The sequence below is a fragment of the Lathamus discolor genome, chromosome 3 (assembly GCF_037157495.1).
Source record: "Lathamus discolor isolate bLatDis1 chromosome 3, bLatDis1.hap1, whole genome shotgun sequence".
NCBI lineage: Eukaryota > Metazoa > Chordata > Aves > Psittaciformes > Psittacidae > Lathamus > Lathamus discolor.
In genome coordinates this window covers 83,850,072-83,877,390 of record NC_088886.1, presented here as the reverse complement: position 1 = coordinate 83,877,390, position 27,319 = coordinate 83,850,072, and the positions used below count along the sequence as shown (strand labels likewise).

At 43.3% G+C, this 27,319-nt stretch overlaps 2 protein-coding genes across 5 annotated transcripts in view; one reads left to right on the top strand and one right to left on the bottom strand.

The window, feature by feature from the left end:
• Window positions 1–14,558, bottom strand: part of PIKFYVE (phosphoinositide kinase, FYVE-type zinc finger containing) — a 63,167-nt gene extending 48,609 nt beyond the window's left edge. The window contains exons 1-6 of one of the 3 annotated variants that reach the window (XM_065670168.1): window positions 14,325–14,558; window positions 10,847–11,028; window positions 8,616–8,792; window positions 4,092–4,210; window positions 1,266–1,437; window positions 356–563 (exon numbers count right to left, since the gene is read on the bottom strand). In XM_065670168.1, the coding sequence (XP_065526240.1) occupies window positions 356–563; window positions 1,266–1,437; window positions 4,092–4,210; window positions 8,616–8,792; window positions 10,847–11,018 (848 nt within the window). In that variant the 5' untranslated portion in view covers window positions 11,019–11,028; window positions 14,325–14,558. Of the gene's footprint in view, window positions 1–355; window positions 564–1,265; window positions 1,438–4,091; window positions 4,211–8,615; window positions 8,793–10,846; window positions 11,029–13,333; window positions 13,360–13,623; window positions 13,724–14,324 lie in introns of those variants that run through there. The other 2 variants (XM_065670167.1, XM_065670169.1) reach the window with 2 other exon arrangements.
• A 44-nt stretch (window positions 14,559–14,602) lies between these two features.
• IDH1 (isocitrate dehydrogenase (NADP(+)) 1) lies at window positions 14,603–27,186 on the top strand. 2 transcript variants are annotated; one of them, XR_010610677.1, is made up of 10 exons: window positions 14,603–14,686; window positions 17,356–17,483; window positions 19,153–19,444; window positions 21,126–21,231; window positions 22,815–22,992; window positions 23,417–23,568; window positions 24,610–24,750; window positions 25,529–25,691; window positions 26,194–26,342; window positions 26,609–27,186. XR_010610677.1 is itself a non-coding variant. In XM_065670175.1 (9 exons), exons 2-9 carry the CDS (start codon window positions 17,362–17,364, stop codon window positions 26,285–26,287), a joined length of 1,248 nt encoding a protein of 415 aa, XP_065526247.1. In that variant the 5' UTR covers window positions 14,603–14,686; window positions 17,356–17,361; the 3' UTR covers window positions 26,288–27,186. The 2 variants fall into 2 exon arrangements, 1 of the variants encoding a protein (XP_065526247.1); XM_065670175.1 differs by having other exon boundaries at window positions 26,194–27,186.
• The last annotated feature ends 133 nt before the right edge of the window (window positions 27,187–27,319 follow it).

Below are 27,319 nucleotides of genomic sequence, written 5' to 3'. Positions count from 1 at the left end.
TTATATTCTCTTGCCCAACCCAAAACCTGACAAGTAAAGCACGAGATTTGTTTCTTGATACATTGGTGGTTAAAAGAGATTTTTTTTGATTTGTCTAAAAACCTGCTCTGCCACTGGTATAGAATCACAGATTCAAAAGATTAAAGGAAGGACTGCAAGTAATTTAAAGCTCCAATAGAAAAGTTCCCAAATTTCAACTTAAAGAATGTTAGAAGCAAGCACAGGATTAGATTCCTTTTACACAAGACATACTTTTAAGTTTCCTAGATGGAAACCACCAGCTTTTGTCTAGGCAGGTGTGAGCCTGAAGACACAATTAAGAGTCTGCATCTCAGCATGAAACCATTCACTTTACCTTTGCCAGGTTAGATCCTCCTCCAGGAAGATGTTGCGGCTAGCTTTACGGCTCCCAACTGGTGTGCGTGGCTCACCAGGATCCAACACTGATACAGAACATGCAGAATCTGACAGAGCATTCAAGTCTTCTCCAATAGAATTGCTGTCTGTGGAGTGTGCATAGCTTAAGGCTATTTTGCGGCAGTAAGTGCAGGCTCGGAGATCCCCTATGGAAAGGGGAACCAGAGAGTGTAAGTGAACAGTAACAAATACTACTCTGTTTCTACAGGATCAGAGGTGTACAGTGGTGGAAAAAGGATTTCCTGTTTCAAATCCTCTTTATGGGTTTAAGTCTAGTTCTCCTATTTCCTTAAAAAGCAAAACACCAGATAATTATACACTCAGTGAATTTCTCCAAGTCAAATGATGCATAACATTATCAGTAAGAGAGAGACAGGTTAAGGCGAGAGGGAGACAGCACATGTGCACACTGAAATCATGGTACAATAGCCAGTCAGATATGAAACATCAGCTGATGTCTGGGAATCATCGATGCCTTCAGTTTGGTAAGTGGCATTTGAAAGAGTTTCCCTCACCCTCAATTAGACCATGTGGCTCATTATATTTTAAAATTACCATTACAATGAGCAGCTTCTACTTAGGCACACTTTTTTGTAGTGAACATCCTTGTTAAATAGTGGCTATATTTGTTTTGTCATCATTGACATAGCAATGGTAAAAATAAGCAGGCGTAATCTGACATTGTGCATGAAGAAACTGGTAGAATTAAGTCCTGTGATTGTTTCTGCGTATTTCTAAGCCCACTAGAGACCTGTACAGCATTCTCTAGCAGATGCCAGAATCTAAAACACAGTAGTCATGAGCTGAGCACACAGAGAATGTTCTGGTTTTCAACACATAAACCCTACCTGTATAGCCCATGAATTTTCCAGGGATTTCCTGATTGCAGCATCGACTACAGAAGATCTGCCCACAGAGTCGACAGTGGTGCCTCCGTCGGAAGGTGGTGAATTTCTCACTGCAGTCATAGCACTCCTTGCACTGGCTGTCAGGCATCCAGTACTGCTTCAAGTCACTGTCCTACAAGGGAAGGCAGCAGAGAAAGTTTTTTTATGTAAACAAAAAAGCACCTTCGGAACTATGATTGCTTTGTAGACTGTGCGCAAGAAAAGGGCAATGTCATATATTCATGTGTGCACACACTCTTGTGTATAAGCACAGAAAAGATTTTTCACATGGTTTTGTAGTGAGTCAGAAGACTGAGAGAGGTCTTAACTGTGAGAATGAATCTAGCAAGCCTTTGCCTTCTTGATCCAAGGCAATTTTGCCAAGGAGGCAAAGCAGATAAAATTTATCATGAGCTGTGATAAAGGTCAAGAAGAAACACACACGAAAGACTGCTTGCAGTTCCCTCTCATTTATCCCTAGCACATGACAGGCCCTCAACTAGCACAGTTAAAAAAAAAATAAATCTATTTCAAAAGATCATTTTAACAGTTAATATTGGGATGTACTTTGAAAGGATTATAGATACCTGTAATAATTTTGTTATGTGATCAAATTCTTCAAAACCTCAATAAACAGTTGTAAAAGCCTGTGGCCCAGACTGACATTGTTCCAAAACCCCAGGTTAACTGCTACACAAAGTCAACTGTGGAGTACACACTCAGCAGACAACAACATATACTAATTTACAGCATGGGTGCAGCCACAGGAATTTGTCTTAAGACTTGACAACAAAGAGTTAAAACCTCCGTTTGGTGTTGTAGCTATAAACAGAGGAAGACAAATCTCAATTATGATTCTGAGCACACGAGCTACAATTACAGTGGATGGAGACAACCACTAATGGCCACATGACAGCTCTGACTGTGAAAACACTCTTTGCTAGAGTTCAGTCCTAGCAATAAGCCTTTTCAGAGGGACTGAATACTCTGGGATTTTCTTTGGAAGAGAAAGTGCTACAAGAATTTTCTCAAAGCAACCCAAGAAGAGAGTAACTGCAGAGAAAAGTGATCCATACTCCAATTTTCACATTAAAAAATACAAGAAATGCATAGCTGAATTGGGGCTTCTTTTGGATGTTTACAAACTGAAGTTTGACATAGTTGCTAGACCAATTTTGAGACCAAACGAGCTATGATCAACAAGACAACAAATTCATGCTGTACTCACCCAAGAAAGCTTGTACAGGAAGAGGTCAAAGACCACTCAAGGTCAGTCCAGTGCTCAAAAGAGCCTAGAAATCCTTAAGATGAACGCTTAGCTTCAAGCAGGGAAAGATACAATGAAGAGCTTTCCAAGAAACTGTTGGAAAGCTGCAGGGGATGCCAAATAAGAGGTGTTGCTGCAGCTGTGTAGGATAAGCCACATGGTTCTGCCACATGAGTGGCTGCTCCAAGCAGCAGTGCCTCTGTCCACCATCTCTCCTTCTTTGCCTCTGCACCACTTGCACTTAACTGGATGTTTCGAAACCTAACCACTGCTGCTGACACCTTCCAGATCTCTTCCTTTATCAAGTCAGAGCCAACACGCATGACAAGAACAGACTGCAAGTAAAGGTTTAGAAGAGAAGCCTGGTCCCCATTAGCAGTACAGGTTGCTTAGAGGGGCACCTACCAGGATCTGACATGCTTTCTACAACAGTTAAGTGGTCTCCCGTAGAGTAGGAAGAAACTGCTGCCTGGAGTGACTCAAGCAAGACATGGCTGCAGTCAAGGGCAGTGATGTATGACTATCTCTACAGAAGTCAGCATGCTGACAACTAACATAACAGTTTCAGAGAAAGACCTAGACATACACATTTACTGCTGCATCCTGACTGAGCACTTCCCCAATAGCTTCAAAGATGTCTGGAAGTCTCCAGGGCCTTCAGAAGCTACCACAAACTGAAACATTAGTAGGAGCCACACTCAGTGCCCTGCTTACTGCAATGAAAAGTTTTTGCTTCAACCTCAAAAATATAATCTTTTCTACCAAAGCAAATTTACTCTTACAAGCAGAATAGCACTGGAAGCTAAGTGAGTTTACTCAAAGTCTACCTGTAAAAGCTATCGAGCCAAAACTCTTTTTTCTCTTCATTCAGTTTAATTAATGTACTATAAATGTACTTCTGCCTGTTCATGCCTTGCTTCCAGACACAGCTATTTATATTGTCACTTATAAATAGTTGTGGCTTTTCTCAACTGGATCCTCCTCTTAAAGGCATGGCCAACACAGCAGAAGGAGGTGAAATCAGCAAGTCAGTAGCAACCACCAGTAGCAACCATCCTTAACCAGCTGAATCAAAACAGATTACCAGGACAAGCCTTTCAAGCAAATATTGCTGACCAATCATTACCATAATAAACAGTAGATTTAATCATCCTCGGAATTATAGTTGCTATTTGTGACAGTCAACGTGTTTCACCTGCCCATGGTTAACCTTCAAGTATAAAAACCATCAGGTAATACTAGATTAGGTAACACAGAAGTGGGACAGAGTTTAAAATGAAAGTATCTGGTCCAAGTTCAGAAAGCTGAGCGCAATGTTTCAGTTCTACAATATGACAGATGTTTGACATGTCACAAGTAAACACCACTGTTTCCTCTGCACTCACAATTTTTAGTTTATTCACTCATCCTTCAAACTTCTGAAAAATCCTGTGATGTAGCTAAAAAATGAAGCTCAGAGAAGCCCAGTAAAAAATTCAGTTTCTAGATAGTTTGACCTACAAATCCCTAAGAAGTAGTACCTGGCTCTTCCCCTCCATGATTTCTTTGAGGCGCTTTAAAACAGTGCTGAGGCTTCTTAACTGAACTGCTGTTCGAGGATCATGACCTCCAAGAGGTGGTTCTACTTTCCTTCGATTGTCTGGAAGGGAAGGGAGAGTAGTATTCATTTCTTCCGTGATACATCAATATTCACATCACTACAAAAAAACCCACTAGAGGGAAAAATGTTCACATATGTATTATACACTTTACAAAGTTACAGCCTGTATCATTTCTTGCCCTTGGACTTTTCTCCTCCAAAAGGAGCTTCTGATGCCAGATAGACTATTTTTACTGACATTTTAAATACCATCCCCTGCCTTTACAAGAACCGATTTAATTGTCTGAGAACGAAGGCATCTTTTAAAGAAATAAAGCTATTTTCAACTTACCACATAAACCTTGTAATAATAATATTTTAGAAAGCACTGAAGTCTCATTTTAGAATGTCCTCTAGGATATTAATATGTACAAAATAATTACAACAATATTTACACTCATTCTAGGACTAGTATAAGCCAATGCCTTAACCCAAACTTATTTATAAATTGCTACAGCAAGTCTCAGGACTTAATTGCTCAGTTTCTATTAAAAACAGTAATTCAGAATAAAATGCATCCAGAAGTTCACATTTTTGGGGGTTTTTTATTTTATTTTTTTTTTTTTAAGTTAAAAGCCAAGTTGTTGAGAACTTGTACAGTCATTCTTGATTAACTATAGCAAAGACACTCCTCTACAAAAAAGTAATGCAGTTAATTTCTTTCCTATAAAATGCCAGATTACTTTGAAGCATTGCTGAACAAGTTACAAATAGGATCTTTCTCTCCAGAAGGATCTGCAAACCCAGTGTTGTATTTACCTGAATATTTACACATTTTCAGAGTAATTTTTCTACATGAAAAACTTTTCTGAATAGTTTTAGGTTTCTTACCAGCTTCGTTGCTCTCCATCTGACTAGCATTTTATTTTGATTCCCCCTAGTACAAGAAGAACAGTCATGGCTGCTTTCTGTTTACTGCTTTAGATACCACTGATGTCAGCGGGAATGCTGACAGCACCAGCACAAGCATGTTAACTATTGCGGTGCAGTAATAGCTAGGCTATTCCTTTGTGTGCAGATCAAAACCCTTAGAGTAATGGGATTAAAACTGTGGGATTCCATGTCTCTTCTTCAGTAGGTATCTTCATAGATATTTTTAATCAGCCCACATAGAGCTGCTTAATAACCTGTGTACAACAAAGAAGCCACAACAGATCTTTTTGAAGAGATTCTGGCGCGCTTAAACCTAGTTAAGTGGCAGCCACCTGGAACTTATTTATGAAAACAGAACAAAAAACAGCAACAAAAATACTCTTGGACAGCACCAGGTTGAGTATTTTAGGGTGACTGAAGGCACCACCCCTATAAAAAAGAAAGAAAGAAAAAAAACCAAAAAAACCCCACATTTATCAGTCTTAGGCTCTTACTCCTAATCCAAATTCCATTACTGTAAATATCAGAGTAATTTTCTCAGTCAATGCACAAACAGAATCATAGAATAGTTAGGGCTGGAAAGGACCTGAAGATCATCTAGTTCCAACCCCCAACATGATTAACAGATGTATGCTTTCAGCATTGTAACGTCTCAAGAAAACATTGATAATATCATAGAAAACTATGGCTCCTCCTTACTTCTATCAAAAGATTTATATTGCGTTTACTGCCTGGACTTCCCTGCTGTAACTTTTGAACTCCAGAATATCTTCTTTCCAGGAATGTTGCTTCCAATTGAACAAAAAAAAAAAACCAACAAAAAAAAAAAAACAACCCACCGCTACCAGGCCTCCTGACTAGCTACAAATTTGAGGCAAGTGATTCCCAAAGTATGAACATACATAGCACTGAGGAAATGCCATAGATAACTCCAGGCTGGTTCTCTTACTAGTTAAATGCCCTTTTGTGTGTTACATAAGGAAAAAAAAGTCAAAAGGATGTGACTGACATTAGGAAAAGCATGCCACCAGCAGTTGGAGCACATGGCTAACCTATTGATACTAGAGAAGCTGACTGATTCTCAGGTTAAAATTCAGTTGGCTTTTTTCCTTTGCAATCGTGTGATTTCTCCCTTTCTGGGAGAAAACACATTGTATAGCAAGAACATAAGAAGTTATCATTCCTGCAGTACAGGGCACACTGTGTCTAACACACCATCCCTATAAAAGAATTCACATGTATCAATCTTTGGTTAACTCTTACTCTCAATCCAAATTCTGTTACTATAAATACCAGTCATTTTCTCAATCAATACACACATGATTTACAGAATTATGCTTTCAGCATTGTAACTTTATTTCTTTATTTCACCATTAAACCTGCAAAACTGGTGTTCCCTTCCACAAACACAGAAACTATAAGTGTATTTTTCTTGCTTTGCCACAGTATCATACCAATTACTACCCGTTGCACTTCTGAAGAGTTTACCTATCTTCTTTCAATTTGACCACACTTGCACGTCTAAGGAGTGGTCAGGTATTATAGCGTTCCTGAAGCATCAGACTCAGTATATGCTACCAAAACAAACCAGCCCAAAACAAAAACCACACAAAGTCACACACCCCCAAAAACACCCCACAACCCACACCCCACCAGACAATTAAAATTTCACACAATAAATTAGGTTTTTAAAATAAAATAAAATTTTATTTAAGTGTTATTTCATCTGTTTGGCCAACAGCTCCACAAACTTCTGTTTGACATTCTCCACCCAGCATAAAAACACCTGCAGGAAGTGAAGACAGCTTTCTCATAGATTTCATATGTCCTTATACTTCCTCAGTCCACAACTCCACTGTATCTTCATCCATTTACTCTTCTTCCCTAGCCAAACACTCATACAACACAGTCATTTTTTACTTGATACTATCTCACATTTAACAAACAAAAGCCAGCTACATCTCAAACCTTTATCTTTTCAGCACTACCAGTTTATACAGTAACTGGTTTTCCTATGCATTACTTTCCAGTCTGTATGTTCACTAAACAAAACCTCAATATACCAAAGAAGCCCCATCTAGATTTCCAATTTAACCTATTTATCCTTCTTACGCTAAAAATTAACTCCTGCAGCTAAAGAAAAAAGTTCCCATATTTCAACAGTAAACCTCATCCTTCCTATATGTATTTATGGCTGCTGATCCTCGGAAAAACCTGTACATCCTCTGAAATACTACATGTTTTTCTCCTCTTTTTCCCACTCTCCCCACCTGAACTCTGATCACTGAGAAGGAACCTGCAATACCATTCCAGCTGTGATTACCTACTCAGTACACGAAGTCTGATTTCTCTGGCTGCCTAATCCCAGTGGAAGTCAAACAGCAAGATTACTTCTGCATTCTGAGCACCAATCAACCTACCTCACTTAAAGGTTTCTAACCTGTAATCCCCAGATAATCTCCAAGTGGTAACTAAGAATGAAGTAAATTGGCAAGTCAGCCAAGAGCACACTGCTGTACTTGGGGCATTTGAGAAAAACCTTTAAAAAGCAAAACAAAACAAACAACGACAGTTAACTGGTTTGTTGTGACAGGTACAACTGAAGAGCACAAACAGTACTAGAGGGCAAGAAGGAAGACGATGAATGTGTTCCACTAAAGCAGCATGCAAATGACTCACAGAGATGAAAATACTAGTTATTTGTTCTGGACTTTTGCCTAGCTATCAAAACTAGACATCTTTCTAAAACTCCCATACACATTAACAACATTTAAGATCCAATTTGTTTACACTAGATACCATACTCTTGGAAATACTATCTTGCATAGGATTTTTAGCCAGCTTAGCAATTTGCTCAAGGCTATCACAAGCAGCCAATGTTAACCAAGCAGATCTCAAAAGGAACCCCTGCAACCTATTTACTAGCTCTTTCACATCTTCATAAAACCATTACACAGTGGCAGCTTTGAAATCACATTCAGTTCTCATTCCAGCTAAGAAAGATTCAGTATGGCATCTGGCAATAGTTCCAAGGTTAAGAATAAAAAAGGTTTAGACACAAGTTTCTATTCAGTTTTCCTCAAAACAGCTACAAGCAAAAAAACCTGCATTTATAACTGCCTTGAAAACACACACATTAACCCCATTCAAACTGAGCCCAAAGTTATAGCTTGTATGTGGCTGTTAAGAAACTGAAGTCTCTCAAGACAAAGCAGAAATTTTCAGGATCAAGGTTCAAGTAACTTTAAGACACTGGCTGGGGTTTGGCAGCCTCTTTTTGTTCCAGACTGTTTTGTAATTGTAATAGCAGAGCTCCAGCAACAGTGTCTTGCTAGAACACTAGAAGGGTGGAGGGAACATGCTTCTGACATCAAAGTGCAATCTCACCAACAGAAGCAGTGTAGCCTGATATCAAATTCTGCTTTCAACCTAGACAGTCGACAAACCTTTCTTCATCTCCTTCCACCTCACTCTGAAGCATCCTAGACTGGCTAGTCCAACATTTCCTTGTAGAATAATGATCTGAAATTACCCAGAGTTGTAGAAGATCTTCTTTGCAGCTCACCAGTCAGCTGTTTTTTGTAAGGAACCGGTGAGCTCTGAGACTGAGTCCTGGGATGCTGAGGTCTGGACCAGCCACCACTCAATGCCTGTGGATCACTCTGTCCTGCCTCTGCTCTCTCTGCTGTGGATGAAGGTCTGCCATCATCTGGAGTTGACAAAAAGAAAGAAAACAACTGCTCAGACATGATAAAGAAAACCAGTAGTGCATGCAAAACTATGGGCCATGGCACTTCGATTTCCCCAAGGCATAGGAAAGGAGAGATGGTCTCAGATTCCTCTTTAATTTGTTTATAGTGAGGTGACTGAACACTGTCACAGGTTATGGAGTCTCTATCGCTGGAGATATTCAAAACCTGACTGGACATGAACCTTGGCAATTAGTTCTAGGTGACCCTGTCTGAGCGGGGAGGTTGGACCATATGACCTCCAGAGGTCCCTTCCAGCCTCAGTGTTTTCAGTGATACTGTGTGATTCTATGATTCCTTAATGCCGCTCTGCCTCTAACCCCCATTTCTCCTTCTGTTTAGCTTGTGTGGGAGTTCCTAGTTTTTTCCTGATACTGATGGTGTTCTCTGTGACTTTTCTCCATCTCATTAATTGTAACAGCCAGTAAACTGAGCGTACATGATGTGAAGCCAATATGTGCACAACCACATTAGTTGCAAAAATACAATAACTATAAAAATATTTGTGTGCTGCTCCACCTCCTTCTCTCTCCTCCAATTCTTCCTGGAGAATGGAAAGTGCTCCCTGCTGAGCCTTCCTGCTTCAAGAAAGAGAAGGAGAGAGGAGGAGCTGAGGGAAACTATGGGCAAACAACTCCCATAAATAGCTTATTTGGATCATGTTTGTACATTAGAACTTGTCTGTCAAGGCTCAGGCTATTTCAGAAATACCCCTAACATGAAAAGTGTATAAGAAACAAACGGGTAAGCATGAATTTTTCTTGCTATATCAAACAGCTACGCTTGATTACCAGCTTCTGCCCTGAAAAGCTTTTCAGGTTTGTTAAAAGACAGCACTGAGGTCATTAAAATTACCGCAGCCTTTCATACACCACGCTTTTCCATCAGAGGATCAAGTATGGACAGCTTAGCATTGATTCCAGTAACATGCCCATTTGATGGCTGTTTCAAAGTTATTTTCCCATTCCTTCAACACAATACTTCGCTGACTCCAGCTACATTTTTCAGAAACAAAAAAGTGAAGCCAATATTGACCATATCTTATAATGCTTTCAATGAATAAATAATGCCAGGTGATATTGTACTATGCAAACTAGTAGCAGTCATAACAAGTAATTATTTTTCACTCTGCACAAGAAGAAGCTACACAGATCAGTTTGCTTATACAAAAAGCTACCTTGACCCTTTTTTCCCCAGGCAAAACATTGCAGAAGCATGCTTAGCAGAGCTGAATAACAAACAGACTAAACAAAAGCAGCTGAGCAGTTTGCCATCTCCATCAAAGAGATATAGTTTTTGTACACAACCAAGGTGCACACATTCACCACTCTTCGCAGTATAATTCTTTGAGACAAAAAATACATAGTTGTCCAAGAGCTTGCCTACTGAGACTTTAAGTGCTTCATAATACATGTAGCACAAAGGCCAAAATCAAGTAGTACTTTTAATATACAAAACTTCCACAACACTTCAGGCCTCTTCATACTTAAGCCATGCAAATTAAGAGTAGACTTACTATATATGCATTGCTTTATTGCAGCTCAGCTGCCACCCACTTGAAGGTACAAGATGCACAGGAAGGTGAGGAACGGAAGAAGTCTGCAGTAAGAACTTCTACTGGAAGGACAAGCATGCATTTTGCTCATATGGGCTGGCAGAAGGTTAATCCTGCTTTTAGCGTCAAAAACTTCATACAGGCAAAGGAAATCCAGATGCCCAGCTAAGAAGCTATACAATACTAACTGTTAACTGGCTTGCCTGTGACCTTTATGGGCAGACACAGATTTCTAGCTGCAACATGCTGGCTCTCTTCTTCCACAGCAAAGCTCTACTAATGTCACCCAAAAGCAAGATGCAACACCCCTCACAAAAGGACTGACTCACAATCCATCTGGCCAGCCATCTGACATTATGCTCTAATATTCAGAGGCATTTTTACAAGTTTATGTGGCAGCAGAGGGCATCAATAAAACAGACACCACACACAAGCCACACACATACATCCCCAACTTACCTTTGCTGAAACGGAAGAGATTTACAAAAGAGCTGTAAGCTGATTTAAAAGGAGGCTCATCCTGGTCAGGAGTCAGGGGTTTGAAGTGAGTGAGATGAGACGGACTACTAGGAGTGTGAGGTAGATCACTGGAAGAGTCCAGTGTTGGAGATTGTCTGTCATCTGCGGCCATTTCACGTGCCCTGGAAAGAGTTTAGCAACATGCATTATACACAGGGTGGTGAAATGGAACATCTTCAGTCAACTGAAGAGGTGTCTCATTAGGTGCAAGGGGAAGGGGGGGCCATTCATCCCACCTACCACAGATATCTGTTATTAGCACATGCCAAAAGTGCCAGAGTTAGAAGCCCATGTCCCCTGCCTTACTCATTGGCAAGAGATCAGCATCTCTGCAGCAAACAATTCAGAGCTCCTAGTTAAACACCCAGAGCAATCAAAGTAAACAGCCACTATACTGTCAGACAACACACTCTGGTTGCTGTTCTATGGAAACTTGAAGTTTTCAAGTGGAGACTCTGCATCCCTATCACAAAGGGGTTTTAACTTTAATAGATCTGTCAATGCTGTGACTTCTGCAGCCCTTGTAATAAGACAACTGGAGACAGGCCTGAGCAAGCAAAAGACACACTCATCGTTTGGCCAGGTTACCTCCAGAATGAGAAAGAATGAACTGCAAACAAAAGCAGGACTTAAAGATTAAGTTTCATGGCACACTGTTTCCTCCCCCTTCCTTTCCCTCTGCATTACAATACAGGGCCTTGTGTAAGTTAGCAGGGAAGCAACCAAAACTGTGGTTTATTTGTATATCTTACACCTCCAAACCTCCTTGTTTTCAAGACTAGCTACATAAAGAAAAACAAAGTCAAAACCACATTCTACATTAGAGGAAGCGATACTTGTTAAGCCTATTTGCTGTGTACCAAAGCTTTCATACGGCCAACAGTCATATATCCCTACAGCCTATATTCTTTAACCTCAGTACACACCTGATTTCTTCCACTCCACCTCATGAAGCCTGCACTTCTAGCCTGCTAAGGTGCTTAGTACAGTCACCTTTGTTTAAGCAAGACTTAGTGAAATGTTTGACAGAGCTGGAACACTGGGAGCAATGGAATCTATGACTGACAAATTACTTTTACCCATGCCAAGCATCAAAATCCTGTATGAAATCTACTTCCTGCCTAGTAGCTGATACATGCTCCTTCATGAAATACTAGTTTCCCAGTTTTCACAACTGCTCCCTAGAATCTACAGGAATATTTTACTGACTAGAACACTTCCTTCCAAGTCTTAAGAAGCCATGCTAAAAATCTATGAAGTCCAGAGAAAATCCACATGGTTGACAAGTGACACTGTAAGCGCTAACAAGCTGCATGCAGCTCATGTGGCAAAGTTTGACCACTCCCAGGACAAATGCACAAAAGATAGTATCTGCAAGTCTATCATATGACTTGTCAGTGGACTTCTGCTTGTTGCTCTGTATAGTAAGCACCTTCAGCTCTGAGTTTCTCCAGACATTGACATATCTTTAAAAAAAAAAGCAAAAAGACATCAATCATTTCAAGAGAAACTTCAGGCAGGTTCTTCAGTCTTAGTCTGGAATGTTTCTGCATCCCTTTCCCCTGTAAGTCACAGTATTTTTTACTGCTGTTCATTTCAACTGTATTATTTAAACAACAGACGTTATGAACATGCTTAGGCACCATGCCTTCAAGTCTTATCTTCAGGTAAATTTGGACTTGTTTCCTTAATACCTGAGGCAACGATAACTTTCTTTTTTTAATGTTTAATGTACAACAGGGTTATGCTCCCACACACACACTACCACATTTAAAATGCCTTTATGAAGTCAACCAGAAGTCTTGTAGGAAATTGTGTTCATCTCACAGCAACCAGCTATAGCCTGGCAAGATTAAAAGAACCAAGGAAGTATCTGAACTTGCACATATCGGGCATAGGATTCTGGAAAAATAAACTTGGGCTTCAAGGGAAAAAACACACAGTAATTGCTTCTGTGACAGCAATACTAGTCTAATTAAAACAGACTGAAAAAAAAACCCCACTGTACTTAGCATTAGCATTGGATTTTTTGTGCCACACAACACATTAGCTATAATGTATACCATCCTTTCTTAAAGTGCTTTAGTTCTCCCACTGAAAGGAAAACACTTCTTCCCTCCCCCCTCCAGGAAACAGGGAAAGAGTCATTTCCTTATATATTATTGGAAATCAGAAAGTAAAGTACATATATCAACCAACAGACACAAAACCAGATTACATCTTCCTCGGCTACAGCCAGAATGGCTCCATGACACCCTGCACCCCACAAAACTGACCACAACTGCTCAGAGCCAGAAGGGTCCATGCACTCCCTGTTACCTGGATCTAATCCCCAGGCACCTGCTTAACACACCCTAGGTATAAAAGCTGAACGATCTTGACTTAAACATAACTACGTTGTACACACGCACACACTTTATTGCCAACCTCCGCGCCGGAGCCACGCTGACTGCGCCGCTTCCCACCGCGCAAAGGGGACACACCTCCCGCCACGCACACGCGGTGCCTCCCACCAGGGACGGCAGAGCGGAAGATCACCTGCGACGGGGAGCGAAGGAAGCGGCAGACCACTGCCCAAGGCAGCTAGCCACGCAGGGACCGCCGCACCGACCCGGAGCTCTGCCACCCGCCGCTACCCCACACAGCGAGCTCACACACCGCAACCACCACCACCGCGAGCGCAGGCAGGACCGCCGGACCCCGGAGGCTGCGCTCACCTGCTCCCGCGGGTGCCGGCGCAGGGTGCCGGCGCTTAGGCCCAGTGCAGCACCGCCTCTTTTCACCCCCTCCCGCGCACCTCCGGGCCTGCCCGCCGCTCCGCCCCTAGCAACCCGCCGCGCTGCCGCCAGCCCTGCCTAATCGCCCGCCGACGGCGCCGCGCCTTGCCGAGGCATGGCCAATCGAGGCTCCGCGCCACTCCACCCGCCGGCGGCAGCCGTTGGGGCGGTGCCGCTGGGGCGGTGTCCCCCGCGCAGCCCGCCCTGCGGCCGCATCGCCCCATGCCTGCGCCCCGCCCCAGCGCTCTGGGGCGCATCTCCTGCTCGGTGCAGCGGGGAGGCTCCTGCCGGGCTGCCGCAGCGGGAGCCACGGGGAGGCGGGTGTTTTCCGCTGGGCCTCCTCCCGGTTCGCACTCCCCGCCTCGACCCACTGCTCGGGGGGGCTGTAGTGCCGACATGGCCACCTCTGGGCTGATAAACGTGTCCGTGCCCGCTCCCGCCCGTGTGTACGCGCATCCCCCGGGCTGCACTGCGGGACCGTTCCGCCGAGGCCGGCCGGTACAGCGCTAAGGGCAGCCTGGCCTCCCGCGCTCTCCCAGGGGCCCCCTCCAGCAGCCCGGGCACGCCCGCGGCCTCTCGGCGCCCGGGCCTCCGTGCCCGCCAGTGCCTTCGGCTTTCCTGTTGAGACGCAGGCCACTTACTGCGGCTGTCTCGGGAGAGCGCGGAAGGCCCGGCTCGGCGGGCAGGCGGCCGCGCCGCGGGATGCCCGGCCCGGAGAAAGCGCCACGGTGCGTTACGTGCGGCCGCGGCCTCCTCAGGAGGAGGCACCGGCGGCAAAAACCCGGCGGGGCGGGCGGCTCTACCACACGAGTGGGCCCGTCCGCCGGGGCCAAGCAGCCGCCACTCACCCCCGCCGCCGGGAGGAGGGGCGGGGCGGGGCCGGCAGGGGGCGCCGCGGCGGCGGGGCCGGGCGGGGTCCGGGGCGCGGCCCCATAAAAGGCCCCGAGCGCGGCTGGGCCCCTGCATCGGTTCTGGAGGACGGAGGAGCGGGCGCCGCGCTAAGGTAACGGGCCTGGGCGCCCCGTACAGCGCCCTTTGTCCTTCCCTTTCTGCTGGGCTCAGCGCTCCCCGCCCTGTAGAGGGGCCGCAGTGGTGGTGCTGTCTTGCAAGGGGTTTTTCTGCTGGGAGCTCCGCGGTGGGCTCTCCTCCCAACACGCCCTCCCGCTGTGGGCGTCGCTGCGAGGCGCCCCGGGCTCTGAGGGAGTGCTCGGCTTCCCCAGCTCGGGGCTGGGCTTTCTCCCCTCGCAATCCTGATACCTCTCAATGGTCGGTGGTGTCACCTACTGCCGGTTGTGTTTAGCGCTCCGCGCTTGTCCGAGGGGAGCGTCCCCGGTCACCGGTGTGTTGGCCGGGCCTGGCAGCACCTTGTTCGGGTGGTGCTGGTGCCTGGGTTTTGGTGTCGGTTGTAACACAAGTTGCTGCCCGCGGCCTGGTCGAGCAGTGCCCGAAGAGCGAGCCAGGCTGCCCACGGTAGATGGAGGGCAGTGCAGCTGTAAAACTAACGTGGGCAAGATCCCGGTGAGCGACAAGGATCTGCACTGCTACCTGCGAGCATGCCTGATCTGAAGACATAGTTTATGAACCTGAACTAATGAGTTGTTGCAATAGTTAATTATTGACTAGGCCCTGAATCCTTCCTGAGGACCGAGGAGTATTTAGAAATTCACGAGTTTTCTGCTAAGCTGCCTTGGCTAAATGCCTGGGTTAAGTGTACTTGAAGGGCTGCTGTGAGAGAAAGACGTTGCTAACATTTGGCAGTTCTGGAGAGTATAAAATCAACAGGAAAAGTTGAACTCTAGGGAATGTGTGTGCTCTTGTGCAGAAGGGGGATGCTGCTGCAGTGCTGCTCTTGTACATAAAGAAACCGGGGATATCAATGTTTAAGGGGGAATGTACAGGGGCCTTGATTGGGTAAACATGTAGGATTGTCAAAGTTGTTTAAGAAGCTGCAGTTTCCACATATTGGTGGAGATGTATGTCAATGGGAGGTGTGTCTTGTGTACCTTTGTGTTTTCCTTGTGATAGCAGCACTGTACAAATCTGAAACAGCTTTTCAAAACCTATTGCCATGACTGACAGTCTGATTTTACTTATTTAAGTAGGGGCCAATCAACAAAACAAGCGATAGCAGGGGGGTATCTGTGTACGTTTTGGCTTAAATGAATCATTTATTTCTCAAGCTATGTAAGTGCCCAAAGCAAACCTGAAGTCTCCTGAGCAGTAATCCTGTGCCTAGGCTGTGGGAATGTGATACAGTCCTGTTTAGGTAGTCAGTTGAAGATTGGCCCAAAATACTTGCATAAATAAACTGAGATCAGACAGAGTATGGTTGTGTGAAGTTAAAGTTTTCCATGAGGACTAGAGAAGTCTAATATGAGCCAAGGTATTATCTTTCTTTGGGATAGGAATGTCTTGGAGTAGGTATTTTTTCAAATTTATGTGCTCATAGTAAATAGAGGCTCAGTTACTCACAATCTCATTTTGCCTTTTTATTTTGTTTTGGTTTTAATTTTGCACTTTAAAAGCTTTGGAAAAGCTTGATGCAGTAGCTAGAACATAGCTTGGAAAGTCTGCTCTCTTCACAGACTAAAATTGTTTAACGGATTGGATTTTAGAAACACAGCACAGTCAGGGTTTTTTAATGAACCAGAAGCAATTTCCACATATGCTGGAGACCTCGGGGCTTTGCATTGCAAACCTCACACCTGAATAACTTCATATCAATGAATAGACTGTACACTAAGACCCCTGATTTTGGATAAAGCCATTCATGGACTTTGGTATCTGTGAGGCTGCAACCTCAGGCACAAAGGCTTGGTATTTCACTGTAGTATCCTTAACAGTTGCATGCAAGAATGGACTGTCTTGGAGAAGGAACTTGCCAAGTCATAGCTCTTGCATAATCAGAGCTGAGAAGTGAGGAACAGTGGCTGTTAGAAAGCAGAGCACTGTGTTACAGCAGTTCAGTGGCTTGTGGGGTTGGGTTTTGTCAAGGAACAAAGTACAAATGCACAGGCAGAGTTCAGGTTTATTTTTTGAGGCTTTGTGAACAAGTATCTTGGGGAAATCTCTTTTCCATACAGAAAACAAGTTTGTCCAGTATTTATTTTAACAGCAGAAATAAAGCTTTGCTATTAGAAAGTACTCTTGATGTGGCCCTTGGATTTCCTGGTTAAGGAAGCTAATGAAGAACTGGCGATGTGTTAATCTTAATAGTGCCAGCAATATGAACCTTCATTAAAATTGTGTCCATTAACCCATCTTTTTCAGAAAAAGGGGCAGAAACAGGCAACTGAACTAGAACTGAGGAACTCTAAAAATAAACAGTGCTTATTAATTCTGTGGAATTTGGAGAAAGAGTTTAGTCATGCTTTCAAGTTCTTATGTACAACCATAATTAAAGCTCATGCCCTTTGAACACATACCCTTAAATTTCAGATATTAATCTTTATTTTTACCTTCAGATACATCTCTGTAGGAGCTGGGGCTTTCAGAAAAATACCAGTTAGCATGAAACTAGGGATAAACTGTAGTTATTTTCAAGACTTCCAGGAGAGATCCTGTATGCTATGTTGGTACCTCTCCTAGTTGTGTTGTAAAAATGCAGATATGTGTATCACTCATGAGTGTTGTCAGTTTTTAACTTAAATTGGTTTTCTTTGTCTATTACAGCTCAAGATGTCTAAAAAAATTCATGGAGGCTCTGTTGTGGAGATGCAAGGAGATGAAATGACGCGGGTCATCTGGGAACTGATTAAAGAAAAGCTGATTTTTCCTTATGTCGATCTGGATTTGCACAGGTAATGGCTTTTAATGACACACAGCTGCTTTGTACTGCAATTTGCATGTGTCATTAGGCATTGATTGTGTTTCACTTAGCACTGAGAGCCTTATAGCTCCTCCTGCATTAGTGCAGAGAGACTAAGTAGCCCTTTGGATACTGGTGAAGTTCCCAGCAGAGTCCTCTGGTTAACTTACCTAAGGGCCAGCCTCAGTAAGTACTCTGGAAAGCATGGGCTCATGGTGAAAGTATTTTGTCAGTCTGGCAGCCCCTTTGGAGTTCCTCACAGTAGTAAGCAGTGAATGTTTAATTGTGAGTTAGCTTTTTCTTTGTACTGTGCCTCTAAGAAGGTCTCTCACAGACATGGTCTATGTTTTTATCTCCTATGTCTTAGCTTTCCTGCACCTGAGCAGCCTGCATGGCTTTCTGCAGCCTAAACAATTAGAAACATGGGGTGGTTTAGCTACTCCCTGACTTAAAGCCTGGCATCTGTGGACTCAGAGCAGATTTATGGCTTCTTGCCATATCTATTTGAAGATCTGCCCAGAGGGCAAAAGGGTGGCAACAGGGCACAGACTCTGCCCTCATGTCTGTAGGCTTGAGCTTTGCTGCTGATGGTGAGAGCTAAGTGTTGCAATTATTCCCTGAGCCTCAGCTGTGCTCCTATACTCCCTTCTGGGGAAAAAAAAAAAGAAAACCCAAAACCAATACTGACAGCTGGTAAGGCAAAAGGGACATGCTATCCTACAGCATCTGGCCAAAGAGAGCAAATAATCTCTTCCGTTGCTAGCCACTGACCTATAATTATTAGAGAAGTATCCAGTTGCATTGCTCCTAGCCATGTAGACAGAGGCTTTCAGTGGTATTTGCCGTTGCTAAATCCACAAGTCTGACCTCTTCCCCTGCTCGTGGAGTCATTTGTATGCCACCTACATCAGGCTTGTTTCTTGCTGGTGTTGAGAACCAAGCAAACAGGAATCCAGCAGCATAATACATGCATGGAGTCTGGAGAACATCCCTTTTCAAAGAGGGGTGGGAGGAGGGAAAGCGGACCCCTGGCTGGGGCAGCACAATAGCTAGATTCATGTACAGTTGGCTGTGCTTCAGGGCTATCCCATGCTGGGTAGCTATTGTTCTTCAAAACTATTAAAATAGTAAATGTGGGAAATATGCTTCCTCTGACTGTTTGAGGGCAATACTGGCAGTTTTGCTGCCAGAGCAGGATTGTGGGTCCATTGTCGAAGCAATTTTTAAGCCTAGTGTACCTTGATATGCTCAGTACATGAAGGAAGTAGGAACTCTTCAGCACAAGAGGCTTTGAAATAAAGGCCCATGATCATCTGAGGATTGTGCTGCTCCATACAGTTAGAATTCCAGACCAAAAGCTTCCATTGCAGGAAGCTTAGAAGGAAGAGCAAAGGAGATACTAGCTATGTCCCATGCTGGCAAAGAGCCTCAGCCATAAACTAAAGCTGTCCTTTTTCCAACCTCCCACTGTCTACAGAAGTATCAGTATGTGAGCCTATGTTTTCTTCCAGTCCAGCAGCATTTACAGTGGGAGAGGGATAACTTCAGTTATGACAGTGCTGGAACTACACCCAAAGTCACATACAGTGTCCGGTTTCTTTCCTCTTGGATATGGATGAATGTCCTGTGCAGTTCTGACCATCTTTGTGGGTTTATTACAGCTATGATTTGGGCATTGAGCATCGTGATGCTACAAATGATAAAGTAACTGTGGAAGCTGCTGAAGCCATAAAGAAATACAACGTTGGCATAAAGTGTGCAACAATCACTCCTGATGAGAAGAGAGTGGAAGAGTTCAATTTGAAGCAGATGTGGAAGTCTCCCAACGGGACAATTAGAAACATCTTAGGTGGCACTGTCTTCAGGGAGGCTATTATTTGCAAGAACATTCCCCGGCTGGTGTCTGGATGGGTCAAACCCATTGTCATTGGCCGTCATGCTTATGGGGATCAAGTGAGTCACTTCAGTGCTTACCCCTTATTTTACGTAAGTCAGGCTTAGTCCTGACTGATGTAGAGTTACAAAGACTTAAACATCCCTATGCTGCTGCTTTATCCCTTGCGCTCCACTCAGGAGTGGATCATTGCTAGCACTTTGTACAGCACCTGGTGAAGTGTGGGAGAGCCTGATTCTTTTATTTTCCTTAGATGGTATTGCTGTATACACAGGATATAACTCCTCTAAGTTATCCTTTGCCTCTGCAGAACCCTCCTCCCTATATATCAATGTCTTTAGAAAATATCCTTTACACTGTTCGTCTTACTTCTCAGAGGGACTTCCTGGTGGCAAATTTTGCTCACAGCAAAACTGGATGTGAGTGATTTTTAGAAGTGGTCAAGAGTTGCCATGTGGTTGTGGTTTCATTGTGGTTTTTTGGTTGGCTGTGTTCTTTTCTTGGTTTTGTTTTTAAATGTGATAGGCTTAAACTTGCACAGCACTCCTGCAGGGTTGGTATTCATACTGGGCACATCCAAAGTAGGGAAACATCTTTTATCAGAGCTCTCCTGAGAGAAGTAGTAGAAGACCGTGGAAAACCTTAGCATGGGACTTAGTGTAGTGGTTTTTGAGCAGCCCAGAGGACAACAATCAACCATAATGTTCTCCATGGTAGTGACATACTGGAAAGCAGCCAGACACGGCAAAAGAAAAGTCTTCTAGAGAAGCCAAGTGCTTAAGTAGATGGGTAAACACACAAACTGAAGGTAAGTCACAAGACTGGCCAGGATGGGAAGGTAAAATAATTTCCAAGAGTAAATAATTGCAGTGCCCTGACGGTAGAGGAGAATGGGGTTCAACATCCTTAACAGTACTGAATAGTCAAGAAGGTCAAAATCATACTAAGAAACAGTGGATTAAGGAGGCAGGATTGAAACCCTGCCAAAGTATGAGATTAAAGTGAAAGGAATAATGTAAGAGCATGTAAAGGACATATGAGCAAGATGCTTCTGTAACTTCAGAACAGCTCAGGGACCAATTCCATCAATAGGAGGGAAACTGTGAAGAAGGATGATGAATTTAAAGGAAATGTAACCTTACATAGTACTGTTCAAACAGCTGTGAAGATGAGGCAACATTTAAACTTTAAAAAACACCATTTAAAAAAACAAAAGTACATGTTGGTTCTTCCGAGTCTGTAGCTCAGAAGAGCAAAATGTATATCCCTTAAAGAATTCAAAGAACTCTTGCTACATACTGGCCTGTCAAGTATCATATGATGGATAGAAATAATGGCATTTATTAAGGTGCTGTATGATGCCACTGTATTCGTAAGATCAGTAGTTGTGATATGAATGGCTTTTTTTGAGGCAGGGAATCCATTCTACTCACAGACCACACAACACTGGATACTTTGCACTCTAAAACTTGTACATCTGGTAGGACACACACCCTGCCAATTGATGGGTACCAAGAATCTGTAAGCTTTTTCCCTTAAAGAGGAAGATTGTTTCTGAAGCAGGCAGACTTGTCCTTCTAATATCTGATAAAATAATCTGATGACCACATGGCTGAGTAAAGAGAGCCTTTTCAGTGGGGGGGATTTGGTACAATTGTTTATGCCCTTCCAAATGTGGGTTGTTTATGCTTCTGTCTTTCTGTTAGATAAAATCATCATGGCTACTTTTGTTTTTAACAGTACAGAGCAACTGATTTTGTGGTACCTGGGCCTGGAAAAGTAGAGATGATCTACACACCAGAAGGTGGAGGCAAACCAGTCACATATCTGGTCCATAACTTTGAAAGTAGGTATTATCTCCAAGTTGTGATTAAAACTGGTATTTTTGGTGATGTCTGGCAGTTCCAGCTGCCTGTCTGATTCACTGCTCTGCATTGCATCAGTGAGAAGAAAGCACGGAAGTGCAAAGATGGCAGATTACTGCTGCTGTTCTGGGGGACCTCCCCTCCCCATAGATATACTGGCAGAACAGTTATCCACCATGCATAAGGGAAGCTTGTCCTATTGCTGTACTAATATATTCAGTCTTGACACTGAATCAAGAGATTTTAGTAGGCAACAGGACTGTATGATTGCCATGAGGATTGTTTTGGGTTTTTTTGCCTATATGCAAATAAGTATTTGAATAAAATGTAATAGTTGTCATCCAGTAACAATGAAATCATGCCTTCAGATGGCACAGTCTCTGTAGCTGGTTAGAACCTGTTCTGTCCTTGACGCATAATGGCGGCAGAGGGGGCAACACGTATTTTCACTGGTAACAACAGGAATTTCATTTCCTGCCAATATCAACTTTAAATGACCTTGCTATCTTGGCAAGCAGATAAACCTCCTCTGGCTTGTCCACTTCATTCTGCATGTATGTCCATGCAACCAACATCTGGAGGTCAGGAAAAATGGATATTGGGAAGGGATGCTTTGAAAAGAAGAGTAATTAAAAAATCTGGGGTATTTCCAGAACACAGGTCCATGATAAAGGCACTGTACAACAAACTAGAGAGAGGAGGTGGTGGTAGTAATGAGGTGCTTAAAATTAAGTACACAGTATGTACTTTTCACACAACCCAAGAAGTTGGGCTTTAAAGATGACAAAGCTCTTCGTGAGCTGGGCTGTAAGTTTAAGGCACTTCCATTCAGGCTGCTGACACATCTGCATTACGCAGTCCAAGTCATGTGAGTGTTGATAGTTTCTCAGAGCCTTCTCAGGACTTTCCCTTGCACCCAGATGACTGGCATATTCTTTTCACAGCTTGCTGGAAGTTAGCCTGAGCAGGTGAAGCAATGCTGCAGGGTAGGCCAGACGTGCTGAGAAAATGCGAGAATGCATGTGGTGACTTGTTTATCTGAGCTAGGCAAAGCAGCCTCTGACTGCTGGAGTTAATTCTGCAGTGCAGTCAAAGCCTGAAGATACAAGCTACTTTAACATAGAAGCAAACCCATTTCAAGCTTGACTGAGACTCCTGATCCAAACTGCTGCTTGCTGATTTGATAGAAAATATTCTCTATTACCTATGGCTGGTAAGGGCTCTCATCATAGCTGACTCTCATCATAGCTTTGCTTCTTAGTCTGGTGTGCTAGTTTTGACAGCTGGATTAGGAAGAAGCTACTTTTGGGTAGTAGATCACAGTATTAAGATGTACCTAGGTGTGAAAAAACCCCACCCTTCTGTCCATGTGCCACAGGACTGCTGGAACTTTGAGCAGATAGTGCAAAATGAATCAACTGAAAGAGCCAGCCTTAAACTGAGAGCTATATCAAGACACCTGGGGATAACTCAAGCCTGCCTGCCAGGATATGCTATGGGGAGACTGTCAAATCCTTAACCAAAACCAAATTAGTTGATTCCTATCTTCTTTCTCCACTAACAGGCTGTGGTGGCGTAGCCATGGGAATGTACAATCTTGACCAGTCTATCAAGGATTTTGCCCACAGTTCCTTCCAAATGGCACTGTCTAAAGGCTGGCCCCTCTACATGAGCACCAAGAACACTATCTTGAAGAGATACGATGGCCGCTTTAAAGACATCTTCCAAGAGATCTATGACAGGTATCTATGGTAGTTTTGTACTTCCAACTGCAGTGCACAAGTCTGCAGCAGGAACATCCTCCCCAGCTTTGTGAGCTGCTACAGTTAATTCAGCATTTTCAGGCGTTCAGCAGCACTTTGGATAGGCTGTGCACCTTCTGTGTCACAGTCTCCCTTGTCCTGCAGGACACAGTATACTCAATGTTTAAAGCTCAGCTAAATGTGTCTGAGGTGTCTATCTCTCCTAACAAAGAGCCACAGATTCTCTGTGTGCTCCTCTGTGTTTCTGAAGCAGACTTGGAGTGGCCTAGCAAAGCAAGTAAAGAAAAACAAATGAGTACTTCTGTTTGGAGTCATCTGGGGTTTTTTTTTCTGTGCACAATTACTTGCACAAATTGTGCAATCCCTATTTATATGACAGGGTGTTCTGGTTTTTGTTTTCCAGAGAATACAAGTCCCAGTTTGAAGCCAAAAAGATCTGGTATGAGCACAGGCTCATTGATGACATGGTTGCTCAGGCCCTGAAATCTGAAGGAGGCTTTGTCTGGGCCTGCAAGAACTACGATGGAGATGTGCAGTCTGACTCTGTTGCACAAGGTATGAGATGTTCCCTGTCGTACACCTACTGCTAGGCTCAGTAGCAGTCTCTTGTGACCAGGTGTCATAGCTGATGTAATGGCCCAGGAGGGTTCAGAATATACATTTTAAACCTGTGGCCAGTCATGGAGATATCAGGCAGGCAAAGAATTTCTGATTTCACTTTTACAATAAATCCATTAAATGTAGACTGTGTAGTTCTTTAACAGATGGCAGTTCCTACCAGTGTGTCATAGCTGATATCTTCCATGAAAATGGAAAGCCTAGCTAGACAGTTTAAGTTGACTGGTGGTGAGCATACTGGCAGGTGCCCTGTAGCTAAGTAAGGAAACTTCCAGGACTTAAAACTACCTATCAGATGTAAAGAAAGAGATTGATATGGTTAACTTTACAGACTTTAGTACTTGATCAAAATCCTACATAACCATGCTGCATGGTGTCAAAACAAATATGGATGCAGGACAAGAAGTATGACTTTATGTAGTGTGCTCTTTCTAAACTAGTACCTCCCACAGAACAAGTATTTGTGCTGGACTGCTGAACAAAGAAACTTTCAAAGACAGATCTCTGAAACATACAGGATTAGAACTTATATGAAGGTCCAGTTTTGCCAGCTTATGGTTCCTTTCACTAGAGCAGAAGCGCTTGATATGAAGTAGGTTTGTTTCCTATCATTCTGTATGAAAGATATTGATTTGCAGCCCAACACTAGTTATTTAGGTTTTTTTGTTCTCATACATCTTTACAGTAAAAATATGTCCAGCAAGTTAGGTAAGAATACTAACTTTCTTGAAATGGTGCAAAATGTCTGTGTATCTATATTTCATGGTTCAGCAGCACTTTCTTTTGCGATGAGATGCTATTTTGACACGTCAGGACAGCCAGTTAGTTGCAGCAGCAGCAGCATCACTGCTGTTCAGGAATACTGACATCAAGGTTGGGAGGATGTAAAAAAAAAAAAACACAGGATGGGAGAATTAAGGGGAATTTAAGGGGGCTATCCAAAGGAGACACTGAACTTTTTAAACTTGTATTCTGTAGGCTATGGCTCTCTGGGGATGATGACCAGCGTGCTGATATGCCCTGATGGCAAGACTGTTGAAGCAGAAGCTGCTCATGGCACGGTTACTCGTCACTACCGTATGCACCAGAAAGGCCAGGAAACCTCCACTAACCCTATTGGTGAGCTGCTTTTCACTGCCCCTCAGCAATCTCCACACCTGAAAGAACAGGTTTGGAGTATGCACATCTGCATCTTTTCTGCAGAGAATTGCACCACTGAGTGGTGGAACTGGTAGTTCATAACATGCTTCTCTTCCGTGAAGACATCTGCAGCCTGGAGCAAAACCAGGCTGGAATGGAGTGTGAGCAATAAGCTAGACCTAACCTGGCCTTTGAGACATACTCTCACTTTTCGGTAAATGATGGGTTTGTAGCCACAACAGCCTTAAGGTTTAGGCTGGTTATTTTTTATTTTACTCCCCTTCCTGATTCTTCAAAAGACCCAGCCACCTCCAAAACCATGTATATATTTGAAGTGTAAGTGCACCTCAAATGGGACATGAGGGAAAGAATCTTGTACAATTGCGCAGGGACCAGAGTGTAATTGTAGTACCAGGAAGAAGACTGCACCCTCCTTTCAGAAGGGCAACTTTATGTGTAACTGGAGTCCTACCACCAGTCATTCTTTCTGATTTGGGTGGGAACAAAATAAGGTAAAATGGCACACACACATACACAGATTGCTGAGGCAGTATGTAGGTTTTAGGGTTTACTTTTCTTTATTGCTGCACAATACAAAGGATGCCTGGAGGAAGATAAGTGTTCTCCTTCCCATACCAGATTTTATATCCGTTTTCAGTTCTATTATTAAAAAAATTACTGCCATTCTACACAACAACTTAGAACAATGTCCAGGGAGTTCTAGACAGACTAGGTAATCTAATGTGTTCTCTCTCAGCCTCCATCTTTGCATGGACAAGAGGACTCGCTCACAGGGCTAAGCTGGACAACAACACTAGCCTCAAGAACTTTGCAGTTGCCTTGGAAGAAGTCTGCATTGAGACCATTGAAGCCGGCTTCATGACAAAGGACCTTGCTGCCTGTATCAAAGGTCTCCCTAAGTAAGTGTATGAAGTAATCAGCTGTGCTTAGAGGATGTTTTACTTAGTGTTTCCGAACAGCATTTACTGGAACATTATTTTAATATGGTGAAGAATTGCTGAAATCTGGTCACAGAACAGGACTTGTCTGTGCCCAGTGCTGTACAAACAGAAAACAAGACACTCCCTGCCCCAAGTAGCTAACTATTGGTTGCTCTGTCCTTGCTATTGTACGAAATGCATGGGGGGAAGAGGAAATTAAGAAGGAACTGCAAAGACTTCTCTTATGACAGGATGGTTATATTTGCCAGATCCTGCCCTGTCCATTTATTAGGATGGAGACCTACTTAACTGTAAAATACCACCTGGCTACCTGTCTCTGGAGCCTTCTGGGGAAGAACCCCACCAACAACCGTCAGTCTGTTGAGTGGAACTCTCTTCTTTTTAGAGGCAAGACTTGTGCTTGGAGCATTTGAGTGGCTTTACAACTAATGTCTGGCTTTGTTTTGTTTCTCCCCCTCAGTGTCACACGCTCTGATTACCTGAACACCTTTGAGTTCATGGACAAGCTTGCTGAAAACCTGAAGGGAAAGCTGGCCTCTCTGCCTAAACTTTAAGGCACAGGTTCTACTTGAGCTCTTCTAACAAAGCATCTCCCATTTATGCCAGAGTGTAAGTGGCAGTGTATCACACTCTGTTCTGTAACATTTCAAATACTAGATGAAAAAAAACATGTACAATTTTTTAAATGTTTAAAAGCTCATGTTTTCTTAAACCCCTTGAGGAGCTGCTGGGCTAGGCCTTACTTTTGCTAAGCAGCTGAATGTAGTAGTATTCAAGCTCAGTGTGGGTCTGGATTCCTAGTGTCATTTATAGCAGACCTGAGGTTTCTCTCTATGATGTTATTGATCTGTGTTTCTTTTCCCTCGTTTTCTCAGACTGAAAGCTGGTCTGTGTCACAGCTCTGGTCAAACCAGTGGTGGCTTACTCTCCAACAGACCTCAGAAATCAGAACTATCCTGATCTCTCCAGTACTGTATGCTGAGTATAAAGTGAGTTCACAGGGCTCTGCAAGGCCTACTGCAGCCCCTCTTTTACTTAAATTACCTTTTTGTGCTGATCAGAACATTGTGCCCTGATACTAAGGGATTTCATCCTATTGCTACAACCAGGACTGTAATGTTTGAGAAAGAAGCACTTAAAACATGCTGGAAAAGAGCCCTATAGGCTAAAAGCCTAATAACTCCATGCTGCAGTGTCTAAATGCAGGCCATGCATTTAGTTATACTCCAACTGACTGGATGTGAAGCATAGGAATTTTTACCTCTTCTCCCACCCCACAACTCATAAAGGTGCAAAACTTTTCTCCAGCTATTACTTGTCCTTTCTGTTGTGATACAGCATGTCAGATTATGACTGTGAAAAACGATTCCATCCATGGTTTTATTTGGGGTTTGTTTTGGTTTTTTATAAAGAGTATTTTAGTTGAGACTAAAATAAAAGCCAGCTAACACTCTGTGTCTCTTCTTCCTTTGTGTGATTAGCAGATATGGGAAAATTCTGCCTCAGAGATTCCAGTACCTTTCAGCACAGTCCAGCACATGCTGGGACAGATGGTTGGGATGCAATATCAATATGAAATCTTTTTT

Coding starts and splice junctions, on each gene's coding strand:
- IDH1 (XM_065670175.1), top strand. CDS start 17,362: ATGTCTAAAAAAATTCATGGAGGCTCTGTTGTGGAGATGCAAGGAGAT. Junction 23,569..24,609: donor GTCTGACTCTGTTGCACAAG/GTATGAGATGTT, acceptor TGTATTCTGTAG/GCTATGGCTCTCTGGGGATG. Junction 24,751..25,528: donor AACCTCCACTAACCCTATTG/GTGAGCTGCTTT, acceptor GTTCTCTCTCAG/CCTCCATCTTTGCATGGACA.